The sequence below is a fragment of the Myodes glareolus genome, chromosome 3 (assembly GCF_982192425.1).
Source record: "Myodes glareolus chromosome 3, mMyoGla1.1, whole genome shotgun sequence".
NCBI lineage: Eukaryota > Metazoa > Chordata > Mammalia > Rodentia > Cricetidae > Myodes > Myodes glareolus.
In genome coordinates, this window is record NC_142028.1 from 88,631,636 (window position 1) to 88,650,135 (window position 18,500).

At 38.3% G+C, this 18,500-nt stretch overlaps 1 protein-coding gene across 10 annotated transcripts in view; it reads right to left on the reverse strand.

The window, feature by feature from the left end:
- Positions 1-560: 560 nt before the first annotated feature.
- Positions 561-18,500, reverse strand: part of Mier1 (MIER1 transcriptional regulator) — a 52,873-nt gene continuing 34,933 nt past the window's right edge. For all 10 annotated transcript variants that reach the window (XM_048453211.3, XM_087904778.1, XM_087904777.1 and 7 more), the window contains 6 exons: positions 14,845-14,996; positions 14,087-14,168; positions 12,569-12,663; positions 9,200-9,327; positions 4,851-4,990; positions 561-3,975 (listed from right to left, as the gene is read on the reverse strand). In XM_048453211.3, the coding sequence (XP_048309168.1) occupies positions 3,647-3,975; positions 4,851-4,990; positions 9,200-9,327; positions 12,569-12,663; positions 14,087-14,168; positions 14,845-14,996 (926 nt within the window). In that variant the 3' untranslated portion in view covers positions 561-3,646. The remainder of the gene's footprint in view (positions 3,976-4,850; positions 4,991-9,199; positions 9,328-12,568; positions 12,664-14,086; positions 14,169-14,844; positions 14,997-18,500) is intronic.

Consider the following 18,500-nt stretch of genomic DNA (forward strand, 5'->3'; position numbering starts at 1 on the left):
TATTTTAAATTGCATAGTTCAGAGAAAAAGAAAGGATAATGGAAATCTTGGGAGTAAGGCCTTGCTGGGGAGAATAAAAGACAAAAATATAGCCTTTCCAGGTATAGTGGTACACATTTTAAATTCCATCACGCGAGACAAAAGATCAAAGCCAGTTTGGGCTACATGTCTAAGTGGCCTGGGCACACAGCCTTGATCCCAGTGCTTGGGAGGCAGAGGCAGGCAGATCTCCAAGGACAGCAGCCATGGCTATATAATAGATCGATTCAAAACAAACAAACAAACAAACAAACAAACAAACCAACAAACCCCCCCCCCAAAAAAAAAACCCAAAACTGCCTGTCTATAAAAAAAAAAAAGTTTAAAGAAGAGGCAGAAAATAATCATCCAATTTCGGGTAAGTAAAAGCAGGAACCACTGAAAATCTGTCCAGTGCACTGAGCATGGGCATGGAGGCAACAGGGGTGGTACACATCTGCACTGTGAGCACCTATAGAGACTAAAAGCCAAAATTAAAACACAATGCAACTCAACAAAACATCTACAGCACATCACACAAGTATGCTTACAAAAATACTTTAATGAGCATATCAGAATGGCAGAAGGAAATGGGGGAAGGGACATATTTTACAGTGCAAAATAATTATGCAGAAATTTAAAAACATCTAATTCATAATTTTAAATGCCTACTTAAATATTACTTCAAATGCATTTTAAAGCTCAACAGATTTTGTTGAACTGAGTTACAGATTATGAACCTTATTGAGAATACATCGTAAAATATTATATATTCCAAATAAAAATGACAGTGCTTTGCTAGGACCTAAATAACTACCAACACAGACTTTTCTTTTTGAGACAGTGTCTCAGGCAGGCCTCAAACTCACTAAGTAGTTGAGGATGGCCTTGAACATCTGAATTCTCTTGCCTCCACCTCCCAAGTGCTGGGGTTACAGGCATTCACCACCACACCCAGCTTATATGGTACTGGGGATGGAACCCAAGGCTTCATGCATGCTGGTACAAGCATTCAACCAACTGAGCGACACCCCCTGCCCATAATGAAGGCTTTTCTCATCTCAACTAAGAGTCCAAGAGTTAGGAAATATACTAAATCTTAAGCAAATCAGATTCATGATATTGTCAAGATGTTTACATAGTGCAATGACTTCTCAAGTTACAGTGGCTGCATTGACAAAGGGTGAAATCCCTGTAAAAACACAGAACAATAAAATATTTGGGAAAAGCTGAGCATCACGTATTAGTGGAATGTCTTTCATTATGTATACTTTAAAAAGAAAAGTAAGATTTTTATTAACATTTATATATCTGGCACATTTGCCATCATGCCTGAGAATTTCCTTAAAATGTTCCTGTAACAAGTTTCAACAACTCCACAACCTTGTATACCAGATGATCTTTAAAAACATGGACATGACACCTCCAATACTGCAATGATTGAGAAGCACATCACTGTTCTTTTAAAACATTCCTATAGACCATCTGTGACAAAGAGCTAGGATGGCTTGGACTCAATTAATAAAATCTGCTTTAGAAATAGATTTCTATTTTCTGGGTGTGGTGGGAAACACCTCCAATCTCAATTATTGGGGCTGAGGTAGGAGGATTGTAAGTTCCAGGTCACCCTGAGCTACACACTGAGACTCTGTCTTAAAAAAGGGGAGAAAGGAGAGAAAGAGAAAAAGAGGGAGAGGGAGAAGGAGGGACAGAGGGAGGGGAAGGGAGGGGAAAAGAGAGAGAGAAATGGGTGGGGGTGAGCAGGGAGACAGGGGCCATGGCTGTCTGCTAAAGCTACTTGACCTACTGCCATTCTGGATAAATTAATTTTTTCGGTAAAACAAATAAACGAAATCCTCATGCTTCTCAGCACTTCCACCAGAAACTGATTTATTGGGATATTTATGCAAAAACAGTAAATGCAAATTATATGATGTGTTGTCAAAGTGGCTTCCAATACTGACTGGGGGAAAGAAAAGGTTGTTCCCACTGGTGACGGGAAGCAGTCTGGACAAATATAAGAACACTCTGGGGGCTGAGGCCTGGACGGTCATTCTCAGTGCAAACCTTTACCCAAGCTGCATCAGACAACTGAGTCAGTTAAAGGACCACAGATCTGTCATTAAAAGCCTTGGCTCTTGAACTGATAGTTGGGAACAAATTGAAGCAGCATTTGGAAATGTGTCTGTGTGAGAAAAGGCAGCTAACAATCCTTTACTTAAAAAAAAAAAAAAAAAAAAAAAAAAAAAAAAAAAGACAAAAAACAGTTTAGAGATAGATTTATCAACTGTATAAAACTACATTTTAATAAGAATTTTATACTAAGAATAAAATGGCACCCATCCTTACAAGGTCAGTGCACACAGATAATCCCTTTAAAAGAAAAAAAAAATCACACAGAATAACCATTATTTTGTATCTGTTTCATTTTGGAAAAACAGTATCAAATCTGACTAACTGGTTGTAACTGGAAAGGTCTGAAAATTCTTAAAACCATTATCTTCTCATAAAAATCAATATTGCTACTTGTCAACAGCTGTAACTGGAAGTGACAATCTCATCAGCGAACCTTTCCTTTCTGTTGACGTCATGAAAACAGTGGGCAGTGCTACAGTGCGTGAGGGTAACTGCATTCAGCACGGGACATTTGCGCACTGAAGCTGACAGTCAGTCTTTGTTTTCCTTAAAAATAATCTTAAAAATTATAGTAAATGCAAACAAACTTGCAATCTGAGTATCATGCTGAACTCCAGAAGTCCCAAATTATTTGTCCATAAGTAGAAGTTTGAAAAAAAAATAAGTTCATAATTCTTTATGAATGCTTTTACCACCTGGATAAGAAACATGACTTGTTAACTACACACACTTAAAAATTCATTAGAAAAATCTTAGCAAAATAAAATGAAAGCTGACAGACTCAGAATATCAGTTCCTCTCATAAAAGTTTACCAACTGTACAAGTTAAGAAAATTATACAAGCTTTTTGTATTAAGAAAGGACAGCTCAGTCAAGACATATGTACTGTAAAAATCTTTCAAAGGCTACAAAGAATCTGGAAAAATACAGAATGTATTTCTTAAGCCCAGATAAGAATATGGAAAGACATCATTGATGTCAACAATTTTACAAATACAAACCTGACTTGGTTTATTTTTAAACTTCTACATATAAAAATCATGCTAGCATAACCTTCAGGATTCATGAGGGTTTCCTTAGTTCAATTTGGATGGAGAGAAAAATGTCTGCTGTAAAGACATTTCTAGATAGTCAAAATATTGGTGTTGAGCAGAAACACAAACTTGATTTTTTTCTCCCACTATTCTTCCTCATAAAAAAAAGGAAAAATTACCTTTTAGTCAAATTTATGATTAGTATCTCAAGTGAGAAGGTACAGGTAAGCCTTTGGGTCATTCAAAGTTACCAATGTTTTATATCCTTAAAGGTGAAGTCAAGAACTTGCAAAAAAGGTGGAATTATGAATCCTATTTCTTAAAGTTAGGACTCAATTCAAATGTCAAGATTTAACCAACTGCTTCAAGGAAATCAGCTTTCTAAAGGTCACCCACCAACCCTGAAAATTGTAGTCACACCAGAATTAACTGCAAAGAAAGTATCAAAGACCTAGGACTTAGTCGTTTGTGTTTTCATGTTCCTCAAATTTTCCATGCAAAACTGCTTCTTGGAAAAACTCAGATGAACCCGGACTTTCCTTCCCATTGCTGCTTATCCGTCGCCTTTTGGCAGGTCTCTCATTTTTTTCATCAAAATCATTTTCATTTCTTGCAGTCATATGGGCAAGTTTTGGGTCAGTGGTCAGGTTATCTGCTTCATAACCATTAGTGTCCATATCTGTATGAAGTGGTTTCTTATTTCCACCTGTTGGTCCATTAGCATGCAAGCCTTCAACTTTTACTTCTTCTTTGTTTAGTATTTCACCTGGTCCATTAGATGACACACCTATATCCGGACAAAAAAGATAAACTCATCAACTAGTCTAAAATAGCTGCTACATGAATGATTTCACCAAGGAACAAAGAAAGCATCAAATGTAAATAGACTCACGGTGAAGTGTGGCTTTACTGTTTACCAGCGGACACTAACCAAGTCTTCACAGGCTACACCTTAGTTTCCTTACATATCATGAGATCCAAAGCAAGTCTACGTTATATAGCTGATGGGAAGTTGAACTAAATGGATTTTAGGGACAAAGACCAGAATCTGATGTATATCAAAAGCATAATAGGGCTGGAGAGATGGCTCAGCAGTCAAGAATGCTTGATGTGATTAGAGGAGGACCTGGGTTCAGTTCCCAGAATCCATATGGAGGCTCACAACCACCTATAAATCTCAGGAGACCTAACTCCCTCTTCTCAGCCTCCTCAGGTCTCAAACACAGGGCACACAGACATATATGCATACAAATCACACACACACTTAAGTGAAAAAAATATATTATTACATACTTTTTGTTTTGGAACAGCTCATGTTACAAGTTCCCAAACTATCTGAAAAGTGTTTCTGATGAAAAGTACCTGAGTTTATATAAAAGTTAAAGCAGTACTTACACCTAGGCATTATCCCATTCAGGTAAGGAGATGCTATTGAACATAAATTTACTGAAAGCAATGGTCCCTGTGTAGCTCGTTTCATGAATTTCAGTTTATGACGTCACTAATAACTCTTTCCAATTACTCTACAGTGTATGTTTGATGTATGTGCACCGATGTTTCACACTGTGTATACCTGCAGCCTTTAGAGTTTATAGCAAATTCCCTTGACCATTCCAAAGGTCCTTCACTATGAAGAACTGGATATACTTCTTAGGTGCTTACCATTCTGATTACTATTGCTGATAGTGCCATCTTCTTTCTCCGACTGGCTGTTACTACTATTGGAGGCAGTAGGGGGAGGAGACGGTGCCCGGCTAGAAGCAGCACTTTCACTTTCATCCAAAAGACGATCCATGTAATCCCTTAAGATTAAGTTAAATAACACAACAATTATTTCGTTAAATAAAATGGTGATGATCGAAATTACCTGAAGTTAAATATACATTCCACTATTAACACATATGTTCTGACTGTCACTTACTCTCATGACAATGCCATACTACTGTACCAGGATCCAAACAATGACTGTGGAAGCTTCTTTTGCCATGAATTTGTAGGGAGGTATATTAAGGTGCTAAGCTAAGGAAATGTAAAGTCCATGGCAAGCTTTAAGACTTTCTTTTTTTTGGCTTAAGATTTTCAAATGAGCAGAGACGGGCTCAACACGACCTAACTAAAGCTGGAGTGCATGTAAGCAAAGAGGCGAGGATGATGTCATCAGGGGTACAGGGTGATTTCTGAACTGGTTTCTAGAATGGTTTTCAGATTCTTAAAAGCAACCCCTGAAAATGCAACTGAGACCTAACATAAAGGATGATCCACTGTATAGCTCAGCTTTCTGCCAAATTTGTACCATAAGGAGTTAAGCCCTGGACATATTTGCTGGTATCAGCATCTTGCTATAGACAGACTTATTTACAACTTTATTACTACTTCCTGAACTACAGTTGAGGATCATTGACACTGGGCTGAGGTTAGATGATTTGGGCTAAATATTTGTCTGAGGGTAGTTATTTTACAATGAAATACAGATCCAGATCCCAGGTGTCCTATCTATACACATGGTTATTGTATTAAGCCATGAAATGGGCAGACTGTGTGTGGCCTGTGGGTTGGCTGCTGTTTCTGTAAAGTCCAACTGCAACATGGTCATACACCTGTAACTCCAGGACTGCACAGCAGAGATGCTGGATCCCTGCAGCTCACTACCAAGTCAGATAGTCATGGCAAGTCTTGGGTTCCAAGAAAAGTCCCTGCCTAAAAAAAACTGGGTACTTCCTAAAGAACAAAACCTGAGGTTGTCCTTTGTTGCAAACACAAAACAAATACATATCACAGAAACATACTGTGACCAGAAAATAATCAACATAACATTCTTGGCATTATAAATGTAATGACTTTTAGAATCTTCCTGTTCTATGCTCTACACTGTCATTAGAAAGCAACTGAAAAGCCAATCTGAAGTACACATTAATAGAAACAGGGAAGATGACTACAAAAGGGACTTCAGAGGCTACAGCAAAAGAACAGACACTGCAGAAGGGATTATTAGAAACAGAGTTTAGTGGGAATGAACACTGGAGGATGTTAAAAAGCCATTCAAAAGAAAGCTAGAGGGGGCTGGAGAGATGGCTCTCTCCATTAAGAGCATTGCCTGCTCTTCCAAAGGTCCTGAGTTCAATTCCCAGCAACCACATGGTGGCTCACAACCATCTGTAATGGGGTCTGGTGCCCTCTTCTGGCCTGCAGGCATACACACAGACAGAATATTGTATACATAATAAATAAATAAATATAAAAAAAAAGAAAGCTAGATGAAAAGCCATCAAATTCAAAAATGTTCAATTTTTGAGTATGGCAATGATACTATGAAAAATAATAATCACCATATTTATTTTATATTAATGAAATCCCAAAATCTTAGAAAGGAAGTCAGGTAGACAAATCAGAAAATTACTGGAGTTCAGGTTAACTGGACTTTTAAGTACTATTCAGAACAGCAATATCTCCTATTTGAATGTGGCTCTCAATCCCTCCTGGTGGTAACTAGGGTCCCCTGTAGTGGAGCTCTCAGAGGCTGTGGGCAGGAAGGGGAACAATGGAAAGTAACAAAACAGGAAACATTAGGCCTCTTAAATGATGCACTTAGTCTAATGTGGACCTAAGACAAGGTAGAAAAATATTCAGTGTTTAAGGCAGTGGTTCTCAACCTGTGGGCTACGACCCCTGGGGGAGGGGGGAAGGGTGCTGAACAACCCTTTCATAAATAAGGGTTGTTCTAAGACCATTGGAAAACACGGATATTTACGTAACGATTCCTAACAGTTGCAAAGTTACAGTTATGAAGTAGCAATGAAAATATTTTTTATGGTTGTGATTACCACAACATGAAGAAGTATGTTAAAAGGTCCCAGCATTAGGAAGATTGAGAAACCACTGCTTTAAGGAAATACATATGTTTTATACAACCACTTAAGATAGAACCATTAGTAGAAAATGCAAGCAGGTCAGAAATATTTCTCACAGTTCTTTACTTTTCAATTTTTATCATTCATTTTGAAAGATAGTATCTTGCTATGCAGCTTCAGCTGGCCTGAAACTGTACAGCAGACTAGATTCAAACTCATGGCTAGCCTCCCATCTTTGCTTCCTAAATGCTGAGATTACAGATGTGAGATACTACACCTAGCTGGCCACTGTTTTTTATAGAAGGTATAATACACCTATATAGAAAATGCATTTTTTTAAAGAAAAAAATAATGGAAGATTAGGCAGACAGGCAGACAAAGTTCAAAGAAGCACAAAGGAATAAAAGTAAATCCCACAAAACTATGCTAATGGTCCCAAGGGAAAAACATTTGTGGCTACATTCAATTCTGATATGGGACTGGTATAACTCATACCAAGGCTCCAAAGCTACAGAGAAACCCTGTCTCGAAAAATCAAAAAAACAAACAAACAAACAAAACTGTGGGTTACATTAACTAAGACTTGTCCACCTACAGAAAACTTAACCTCAGGAGAAATTAAGATGTTAAACACCTACCTTCAAAAACTACAAGGGACTATTAGAGAACTGTCACTGCCTACCCTACTGCACTGGACATCTCAGAGCCAATTGAGCCAAGCCCTCATCTTAGGCCTCTGCTAAGGCTTTCTGAAAAAGAAGGCTGGATGAGCTGGAGTCTGCCCTACCACAGCAAGTGCTGTGTATTCTTACGCTAATAACGATATCTCCATCAGACCCAAACATTGTTTCTGAAATGAAATAGTGGTACTATTCAAATGCTTGAACAATACCACTAAATAATCCAGAAAAAAATAATAAATTTAGTAAGGGGTTAAACTTATAAGCAAAGATAATTTGTAATTACAAAGTTTGTAATGCTCCTTTATATGAAATTCCATTCTCATGATCACCATCTCTGAGTAAGTGAGGAACAGGAGGTGTAAGGAGTTTACGGTCTTGAGACAAAGGTGGAGCATCCTCACTGACTCCCTTGCTCAGGAGTAGTGTTGGAGATGAACCCATCTGAGTGAGGGCCTTCATTCAGCATGCACTCTAACACTCAGCTCTAAGCCCAGCCCTCCCTTAAACATTTTTAGCTATTTTGCTTTGGGTTTTAGAATGCCTGGTCTGAGGAAGTACTCAGTAAAGACATCTACCTACAAATGACTGTAACAAAGAAACATGACGGCCTAGGAGTTTAAAAACATAATCAGACATATGCAACAAGTACATCTTTGTAAAGCAGCCTGAAGACATCTTTACTAGCGCACACTGATCTCATCACCTCAGCTTGAATGCAGCTAAGAAGATTTCATGTGTCAGGACTGTATCTAAGCAGGTAAGACACATCATGCAAAGTGTGAGCAGAGCTACCACAATGTTTCAATCAGAGCACTAGAGTTCCGCATTACTTCTGTAATATGTCATATTAAATTCAGGACAGCTAGGAAGTTATGATTAACAAACAAGCAGATACAATTTAACCTGGTGATATTTCAGTGCCCTTCCTCCACTCTTAAGAACATCCACATTCAAATCTTGTTTTAGTTCCAAAGATCAAAACAGATTGCACAAGGGAAAATTTAATTTCCCTTCCTTTTTAATGACCCTCTACTGGTTATATAGCCCAACAGTTTTCACAAGTTTGTCTTGGTCCTACTTTTACTGTTTTCAAAGGTTAAACTAAGTCAGTTGTGGCTGTGGTACACACATAACAATCCAAGCACTTGGAGGCTGACAAAATTGCTAAGAATGAGGCCATCCAGAACCACATAGCAAGATTCTGCCTCAAAGAAAAAGAAAAATGATTAAAATTAAATGTAATATCAACACACTGTCCTTTCCCATTTTCAGACTACCTAATGAAAATCCACAGTCTAAACCTTGGTTTAAAGCTTGCTGTGTTAACATATATAGTGGCTTACATTTTTATAAGCTAACAAAGTCTGCATGTCTTACATGTCAAGAGACAATGTTTTGAAAGGAATAAAAACTATATTCTGAAGAACTAGAAAATTCAAAATTCTTTTAAGAAAAATCCAAGAAAGTTTAGAAAACTCACGTTACACCAGGATGAAGATTATATTTCTTTTTTCCAAACCTTGTTTGCTGAGCAAAGAAATCATAGCGCTCAGACTTTTTCCACATGTAATAGAATGCTACACATTCACCAACTGATCTTGTTCGTACCTGTAAGAAACAAACACTTGTTTCTTAGGATAGTCTCCTTAACAGGGCCTCTTCAAGAAAAACTTCTCAAGTCTGTACTGGATAGTTTTACATCAACTTGACACAAGCTAGTCACTGGGAAGAGAAAACGCCTCCATCAGACTAGCCTACTGACCAGTCTGTGCGATATGTTCTTGACTGATATAAATGGTGTCAACCCTGGGCAGGTGGTTCTGAGTTATCTAAGAAAGCAAACTGGGCAAGCCATGAAGAATAAGACAACAAGCAGTGTTCTTTCACGGGTGCTGCTGTAGTTCCTGCCTTGACTTCTTCAGTGACGATGAGGTACTGTGATGGGAAGGTGTAAGTCAAATAAACCAGTGTTTTACCATAGCAACAGGAACTCTAAGACAGACTGGTAAAAAAAAAAAAGAAGCTACTCCTTAGTTAATATACATGACAAATGAACATGATGTATTATGCATGAAATACGAATATAACTATGTTGAAAACTATTCTTTCTAAATCTACTGAGAAAAATACCACATCAATAACTATATGATAATTATCATTCTGTTTTTTTAGTTGGAGGATACCACCTTTCTAATATTTTACAATAAAACAAGTATTTCTCTACTGCAAATAGGAGTGACAATTAGGTTAAAACGAATCCAAAGAACAAATGCTTTTTACTCATAGACTATCTAGAGAATATAAATTTAAAATTTTTAATAAATAATTTATCACAATGAAGCATGAAATCAGATCTGAATCTGGTAGAAAAATCAATTCAAAATGAATCAAAGGCCTTACTATAAAATCTGAACCTCTGAAACTGCCAGAGGTTAAAAAGAAAAAGCCCATAGGCAGCTTCTGAATGCATAGGTGCAGGTGAAGACCTTCCATAAAGGGCTCTACCAATATAAGAAACAAATCCAAGAATTGAAAAATGGGACTGCTTGAAACTAAAAGCTTCTGCATTGCAAATGAAACTATCAGCAGAGTAAATAAACCACTTGCAAAATGAGAGAAAATTTTTGCCATCTATTTATCTGAAGTGGATTAAATATATAGATTATATAATGAACTCTAAAATGGCCAATAAACACCAAATACTCAGTACTGTACCAGATTTGAAAATATAAGGTCCAGCTCATCACATTCATGAAAAGTAATGTTCATGAGTTTTTATATTTATGCTGAGACTTTATTGTAATCTCCCTACAAAGGTACCTCATTTTTTTCTTATGTAAAATGGTGGGTTACTATTTAAAATCCTATAAGAATTCTGTTGTTAAAAAAAAAAAACCCACCAGGTGTGGTAGCACACACCTCAATTCTAGCACTTGGGAAGCAGAGACAGGCAGATATGGGAGTTTGAAGTCAACCTGGTCTACATAGTAAGTTCCAAGATTGAATTTGGAAAAATTGAAATGAAATTTATGCTCTGGCAATGCTAAAGCATGCATGGGCAGCCTGTATATGGCAGTTCTGTTGAACTTGTCCATATTGGATTTCATGGTCCAACTTGATGATGACAATTGACCAGGTCTCTTCCTCAAGAGAACACCGTATCTAATTACAGATGGCTGTGAGTTGCTAGTGTGGTTGCTAGTAAATTGAACTCAGGACCTTTGGAAAAACAGGCAATGCTCTTAACTGCTGAGCCATCTCTCCAGCCCAAGACAGTCAGAGCTAAATAGTGCGACTCTATGTCAAAACAATCAGAACAAAAACCCAAAGGCTGGCAGTATGTCTCAGGTAAAGGTACTTGCTGAGGACACTAACCACTACACAAAGTTGTCCTCTGACTAGCGCATGTGCACTGTGGCACTCACATGCCCCCTCCCACACTCATGAATAAGTATAATTTAAAAAACACTTGAAAAGAATTAAATGCTCAAGTCTGAAAGTTATTATTTAGTTCTTCAGAATATATACTGTATGACTGATATTTATAGGACAGCAAACCATCACCTAAGGCTATTGTGATAGATACCTCTGAAAAACATCATTTAAGAATATGATTTAAGATCATTTAGGACTTAGGTAACCATAAAAAAAATATTTTAATCAAAGGCAGTAAGATGGTTCAGAAGGCTAAGGTGCTTGCCTGACAGTCAGAGTTCAATTCCAATGCACTATGGGGGAGAGTGACAGGGAAACTGACTCTAAAAGGCGAGACCAGATCCAGAGCTGCCCTTTAACATGCACACTACAGCACACTCATACACATCACACCATTATTTTCACTGTAAATTTGATGTTAAGAATATTTTCAGATTTAAAAAATTTTAAAGAGGTATTTGCAATGGATAGCTGCAGGAAGGCAAAATGTTTCCTTCAATGGAGCAACAGGTTCTATTAACCACACTCAGAGGCAGCCCACAGTCGGTAGCGGTCAGCTAAGACAAACTGAGACTCCATGGGTGCTGTGTTTGCACCACTGGCATGCGTGTGCATGCACTTAAAGAGAGGGAAGAACATAAAATTGGTTGGGTAGGATTTGGGAAGACTTAGAGGAGGGGACAGAATATGATAAAAATATATTGTATAAAATTCTCCAAGAATGAATAAAAACACATTGTTTAAAAAATATATAATCCTTTCCCAGGAGTCCACAAGGCTGACCCCAGCTAAGACTCCTGGCAGCAGTGGAGAGGGAGCCTGCACTGGCCTTCCCTGTAGTCAGAGGGTGACTTCCCTAACTGTCCTCATAGAACCTCCACCCAGTAACTGATGGAAGCACATGCAGAGATCCACATCCAAGCACTGGGCTGAGGTCCTCGAGTGCAGTTGAAGAGAGGAAGGATCACATGAGCAAAGGGAGTTCAGACTCTGGATTGACAGCTAGGAAATCTGCATGGGATCCTCTAAATCTAGGTGAGAGTTACTGTGGTTTGGGCAGTCTGTGGGGTCCCTGGCAGTGGGACGAGGACCGATCCTTAATGGTGGAGATACCATGCTCAGCCTTGATTCAGGAGGAGGGGTACTTGGTTTGCCAGATTTTGCTGACTCCCCAAGGAGGCCTTACCCATTTTGAGGAGTGAATGTGGGGTGGAATGGGGAGAAAGAAAGTGGGAAGAGGTGAAGGAGAGAGAACTGGAGCTGGTATGCAAAACAAAAAAAAAATTTTTTTTTAATTAGAAAAAAAGAAAAATCACCTGGCAAATATGTCAGGCAGTCTATGTATGTTTATTCTAAGTAGTTGTAAACCAAAAGATTACAATTTTACAAAAACTCTAAATAAATTATTACTTACTTTATTAGCCTGGATCAGGTGAAAATCTTTTCCATAGGCCTTAAGTCCTTGTTCAAAATTTCTACATTCTTCCTCTGTCCACACAGATAATTCCTCTGACAAAATGAGGAGATAAAAGCAAACTATTAAATATACAATAAAGAAATTGAAATAAAAAAAAATGTGGGCTGGAGAGATGGCTCAGAGTTTAAAAAGCTCTGGCTATTCTTCCAGAGGTCCTGAGTTCAATTCCCAGCAACCATATGGGTGCCTCCCAAGTACCTATGATGAGATCTTGTGCCCTCTTCTGGCATACAGGCATGCATGCAGACAGAACACTGTATATGTAATAAATGGATAAATCTTTTAAAAAAAATGTAACTTTCTGGAAAAAAAATTTAACTTACCCTTGAGTGCTAATGTTGGTCACTGCAAAAGATAGTGTTAAAAATTCCCGATTGATAAAAATTGGTCCCTAACTCTCTAATCTCAAATTTGGACCACTTACTGCTTCTTTGCTGGGGAGACAAGGTCTTGCTATAGTTCCAGCCAGGCTTCCAACTTGTAATGCTTCTACTATGAGCCACTTCTCAGCTCTGCTCAGTTCTCGGTCCAACTGTCAATAGCCACCTTTGCATGCCTTCAGCTTCTTCTTTCTTACTTTGGATTCTGCCCCCTATCTCATCCTCTTTCCTCGTTTACTCATCAGCAAAAATATTTTGTTCTCCAAAGTTTCCCCTCAAATTCTCACCTTAATTAGATTATATCCAGCTACAATAGGCCTTAACAATATCCTCTAATTCTCCTCTGAAGATCAGCAACTATTTTTCAGCCTCCCCACCAGACTCCCAAGACCATGATGACTGAGACTCACGTGGATAGGTACTCGGAGATAAAGAACCCTCAGACTGACGCCAAGTACACAAATGACCCACCACTGTCCTACCTATAGATACACATAGTACTTTCTGTACTTTCAAATTTAGAGTGTATCAGGAAAAACTCGGGTTTCAACTACAGCTTTATTATTTATGAATTACACCTGCCTCAGCCACATTATAGTGTTTTGTGTATGGGTTATGTGCACTACAGCATGTGTGGGGAGGCCAGGGAACAACTTTATGGAATTGGTTCTTTCCTTCTACCCCTACATGGTTTCCAGCTATCAAACTTAGGTTGTTCAGTTTTAGTGACAACCACTTTGCCCATTGAGCCACCTCACCAGCAGTCTCACAATTTTAAAGTTAGGCAGTTTAAGTGTTATTTTACATAGCTCATAGGATTATTATGAAGCTCAAAGAAGAAAATCTTTAAATATATTTTGAAACTATAAGGCATAAATTTTAGACTTTCACTTAAATGCCCTAATTTTGTATAATACAACAATCTTAATCCCATTCCCTGTAACAACTTGAGTGACATTTATACGCTGCAATATCTACTGAAAGGCTTTAATTATTAAGCTGAAGACATATTTAGGTAAAGCTTAAATTTAAAATTTCAGCCAAGTCATGAAACCAAAGTCTAGCATATGCTTACCTCGAGCTGCTTTGACATTAAATCTCAATCTTCTCAATGCTTCTTCTGTATCAAAACTGCATTTAACCAATTCATATAAAGCCTAGAAAAGAAAAGGTTTCTATGTAAGACTCACAGACTACCAACAGTTCAGCCTGATGCTCATTTAAAAGAGCATATTTTTCTGAATCATCTGTTTATTTCTATGCTTTCTGGTTCAATTTTAGTGAAAGCAACATACAGAGCACCAAGGAAAAAAAGATGAGTTCAATCCTAACCTTCTATGCCTCTCACCATGTACAACATAGGTTATGTAACCTGGTGACCAGAGTATTCCAGCATATGAATAAATCTCATAAAATATCATTTTGTTAAAGCTGTAATTCTTTGTAGCCTTCTGAGAGTCCCAATATAATTTTAAACAAATTGAGAAAGAAAAACAATGACAAGGTTCTATAAAATGCTGTTATAAAAGATTCAAAGTAGGTATTAGCCTGACCATATCACAATGGAATTATCTGTGATGAAGGTGCAAACTTCAACACAAATGTGGAGTCTCATGGAGATAGAATAGAAAACAAAAAGCACTACGAAAAGTACACATAAATTTCTCTTTACTGGGGCAGAAACTACACCAGTGATGTAAGCTGATCAACAGGAGGCCTTGTGCTGATTCCAATTTACAGAAGAGGAGTTCAGGTAGACAGAGCAACTACACTGAGCAATGGAGGACTGTCATTTATGAGGAAAACCCAAGCAGTTGTTCCTGACAACTGTACCTGTTCGTTGTCTTTTATGTGAGATCCTTCAGGAATTGCTTCTACACCTTTCTCATCACCTGTTCTTCTAGATGCATCCTTAAGAAATACAATCACTTTATCTTCTGGTAAATATTCTGGGTCCCACAGAAGCTGATCATCGTTTTCATATACTAAAGCCATAAACAAAACATTAATCAAAACTGCCAAAAAGACATTATTTGTATAGAGACATAATAGTAAACAAGTAATTCAAGTGTTTTTAAACTACATTTGTTTTCTCTTATATGTTGTATATGTGCCACATCACACATGTGGAGGTCAGAGGACCACTTATAGGAGTCAGCTCTTCTTTCTTTCTTTTTTTGAGATAGGGTTTCTCTGTATAGCCTTGGTTATCCTGGAACTGCTCTATACGCCACTGGCTTCAAACTCAAGAGATTCACCTGCCTCCAGAGAACTGGGATGGAGAATGTGTGCAGCTACCACCACCTGTCGGGAGTCAGTTTTTAACATGTAAACACCAGGGATCAAACTAAGGTCCTCAGGCTTGGACCTCTGTTCTCGTGTCTTCTTATGTGCTTTTTCTTATGTGCCTGCACATGTGCTACAATCATTTTCACATAAGTCACAAGCTTTGAAAAGTTTAAGTTTCAACATAATTTCCAATGTAATAAGAATAGTCTAAATCCCACCAAATTTTTTAAAAAAAGGAATATGACCTTAAGACAGTGTCTTATGAGAGTTCAAATGACAATGAAACCCCATAAAACCAAGAAGCAACAGGCTCAAAGTGCCAGAAATGTGATAGTTCAGGAGCCATGACAAGTGCCCGGTTACATCCCAGGGTGACCAGGGTTGAAAAAAAGCCTGTTGGGTCTACTTACAAGGACATGAAGATGTAAGGACTGCAGCTGAGGCTGGGAAGGTTAGTGGGAAGTGAAATAAAGCAAAAGCTCTTGACAAGTTTGGATGGAAGGTGGAGAGGTATGACAGGAGGCAGTGAGGACATCCAGCTGAACAAAGTTAGTAAGGCCTCAAAAGACTTAAACTTTAATAAAAAGGAAATCACTTGATGACTTTCAAAATTCCTTGTATTGAGAAAAGGAGTAGCAGTTACTTAACAATCTCCTGTCTATTAGGTAATGCATAACTGTCTTCACATAAATTACTTTCTTCCTCCATCCATACACATGTACTTTTAAAAACTTCCTACCTTTTCCTGGTTCTCACAATATATACTCTTCTATGAAATATATCTCAAAGGACAATATGTAGAAAAATAGCCTTCTGCCATTCTTTATTCTGTCAGCATAAACACCTGAACTGAAATGCTGATGCCCTTGCTAAGTGAATTTGGACATAGTTCCCTGCTCAGGCTGTTCTGTGAAGGGAACCAATTCCTCACTCCTAAGTTTTAAAGATGTCTCAGAGGAAATGAAGGGGTGTGTCTCTGAATCCCAGCATTCTCCATACCTCATTTAAACCTACGGGATAGCGCAAATTAGCCACAAGACATTTCTGGAATCACTGACAATATTCTGCAAATCCTCAAACTGGGTAGAGGACCATCACCAGGTGGCGCCAAATGACAAAGTCAGTCTCCTTAAGGATGAACAGATAGTTTTAATTCTGTCAGGGACCTCAGAATAACACTGCATTTTAGACAATTACAGTACAGTCAGAACAGGGTGAGAGCAACAGAGGTCTCTCTAATGACACTGCACAGACAACACGCACACAAATGTAAACTAGCAGGAGTTCACTAGTGTATGAGCAAAGGGTGGAGGAGGAAAGCGTATGGCATCTTATCAAAGACAGACTCAGCAGTCATTAAATGAGACCCCAGATTGCTACTTCACCCCAGATGAATCTGATGAGGCTGGTCAGCGGGCCATACTTAACTAGGTACTCATACTGCAATAGACTAAGAAAAATTCAGAGGAACCAAATCGAACGTGTTACATAAACAAGAAAAACCATCAAAACCATCTCACATAATCTATTATATATAGTTGGCAAGGGCTATATACAAGAATTAGGAGAGGGCTAGGTATTGTGATTTGAGGAAAAAACAAATATTTGACACAAGACGCTGAGAGCTACAGTTATAATGCCACAAACCTCTGTAATCTAGAAAAATAGTTTCTAATGAATAAATGTATACTTATATATTGCCAATTTTATTCCATTTTTAATGTCTAAGAAAGAATGTGATTGGCTTAGTATATCTTAGTTATGAAAAGTTATGACATCAGCAGTGTCAAACAACCCTGGAGCTCACCACAGACACTGACATATTTTCAAAACATCACATTCACATAGCCTTCTATCACACAGCTGAGCATTCCTAATCAGAAAAACAAGTATTCTGGATAAAGGCTATTCAACCTGTCCTAAAGGCAGACTACATCTGCGCACTTCCCCATTTTTGTCACATCAGAACTAAAGCCAGGTGCTGTAACAGTATGCCTATAATCTTAGGCATTAGGAAACAAACAGCAGGGTTGCCTGATCCCAGGAGTTTGAGAATACCTAGAAACAGTAAGACTCTGCCTAAAACAAACAAACAACAACAACATCAATAAAACCCAAACCCAAACTTGTGAACACTAGTGAACACTAACCTGGGAGGTGGGGGGCAGGGAGCTCAAACCCTGCAGCACGAATAATAAAATCCCAGAGACAGATATTGGAGTTCAAGCTGAAGAAGTAAAGTAGCCAAGCCACTAGAGAGAGCTTACCTCTACCAAAGGTCAGACAAAAGGGTGATTCTGCAATGTTCTCCACTCCATACTCCACTGTGTTCCTATCTCTTCCCCTTTATATTCTCATTTCCGCCCAGCCACATTGCTCCTGTCTCCAACTCCCTGGTGCTGGGATTAAAGGCCTGTGATTCCAAGTGCTGGGACCAACTTTGTGTGAGCTGTTTCTTTTAGACAGCTTCAATCTTGTATAGCCCAGGGTGTTCTTGAACTCTTCCTCTGTCTCCTCCTGAGTCCTAAGATTAAAGGTGTGTGCTACCATTCTCTGGCTTACTAGTAGGGCTGCTTTGCCCTCTGGTTTTCAGACAAGCTTTATTTATTAAACACAATAATACACCACTATAAAAGCCAAGTTGGGCTATAGAGTGCAAGACCCAACCTCAAAGCAAACTCTAAAAACAAAAAAATAAATGTTCTGTGACCTTTTAACAAAAGGATGCTTTTTATCTGGCCAACACCTGTTCAGAAACAGCCTTTTGCTGGACCCTGGGCTCAGCTGGCAGAGTACTTTCCTAGTATGATGAAGCCCTGGGCTGGATCCTCAATAGTACATAAAACAAGGGAATGGAGGCACAGGCCTATAATTACTTCTATAGAGTATGGTATGCAAATTATATCTCATTAAAGCTGTATATTGATAACCACTTACTGAAAACCAAAGCCAAAATTCTCATATGGTCTGAAGAGGACAGACACTAATGCCACTAACAAATAAATTATGAGCTAAGGCAAAGATAAGTTTCCACCTATATCTCTGAAAAGTGTTATTTTTCTGGCCAGGCACGTGACTCAAGCTGAGTCAATAGGGGCTTAATTCCAAAACTTGCTGGAGCTCCAAAAGACAATGAGGTCTTCATTTCTGCTTGTTCTCTAGTTACAGGACTGTGTGAAGTTTAAGACAAGAGCTTCCAG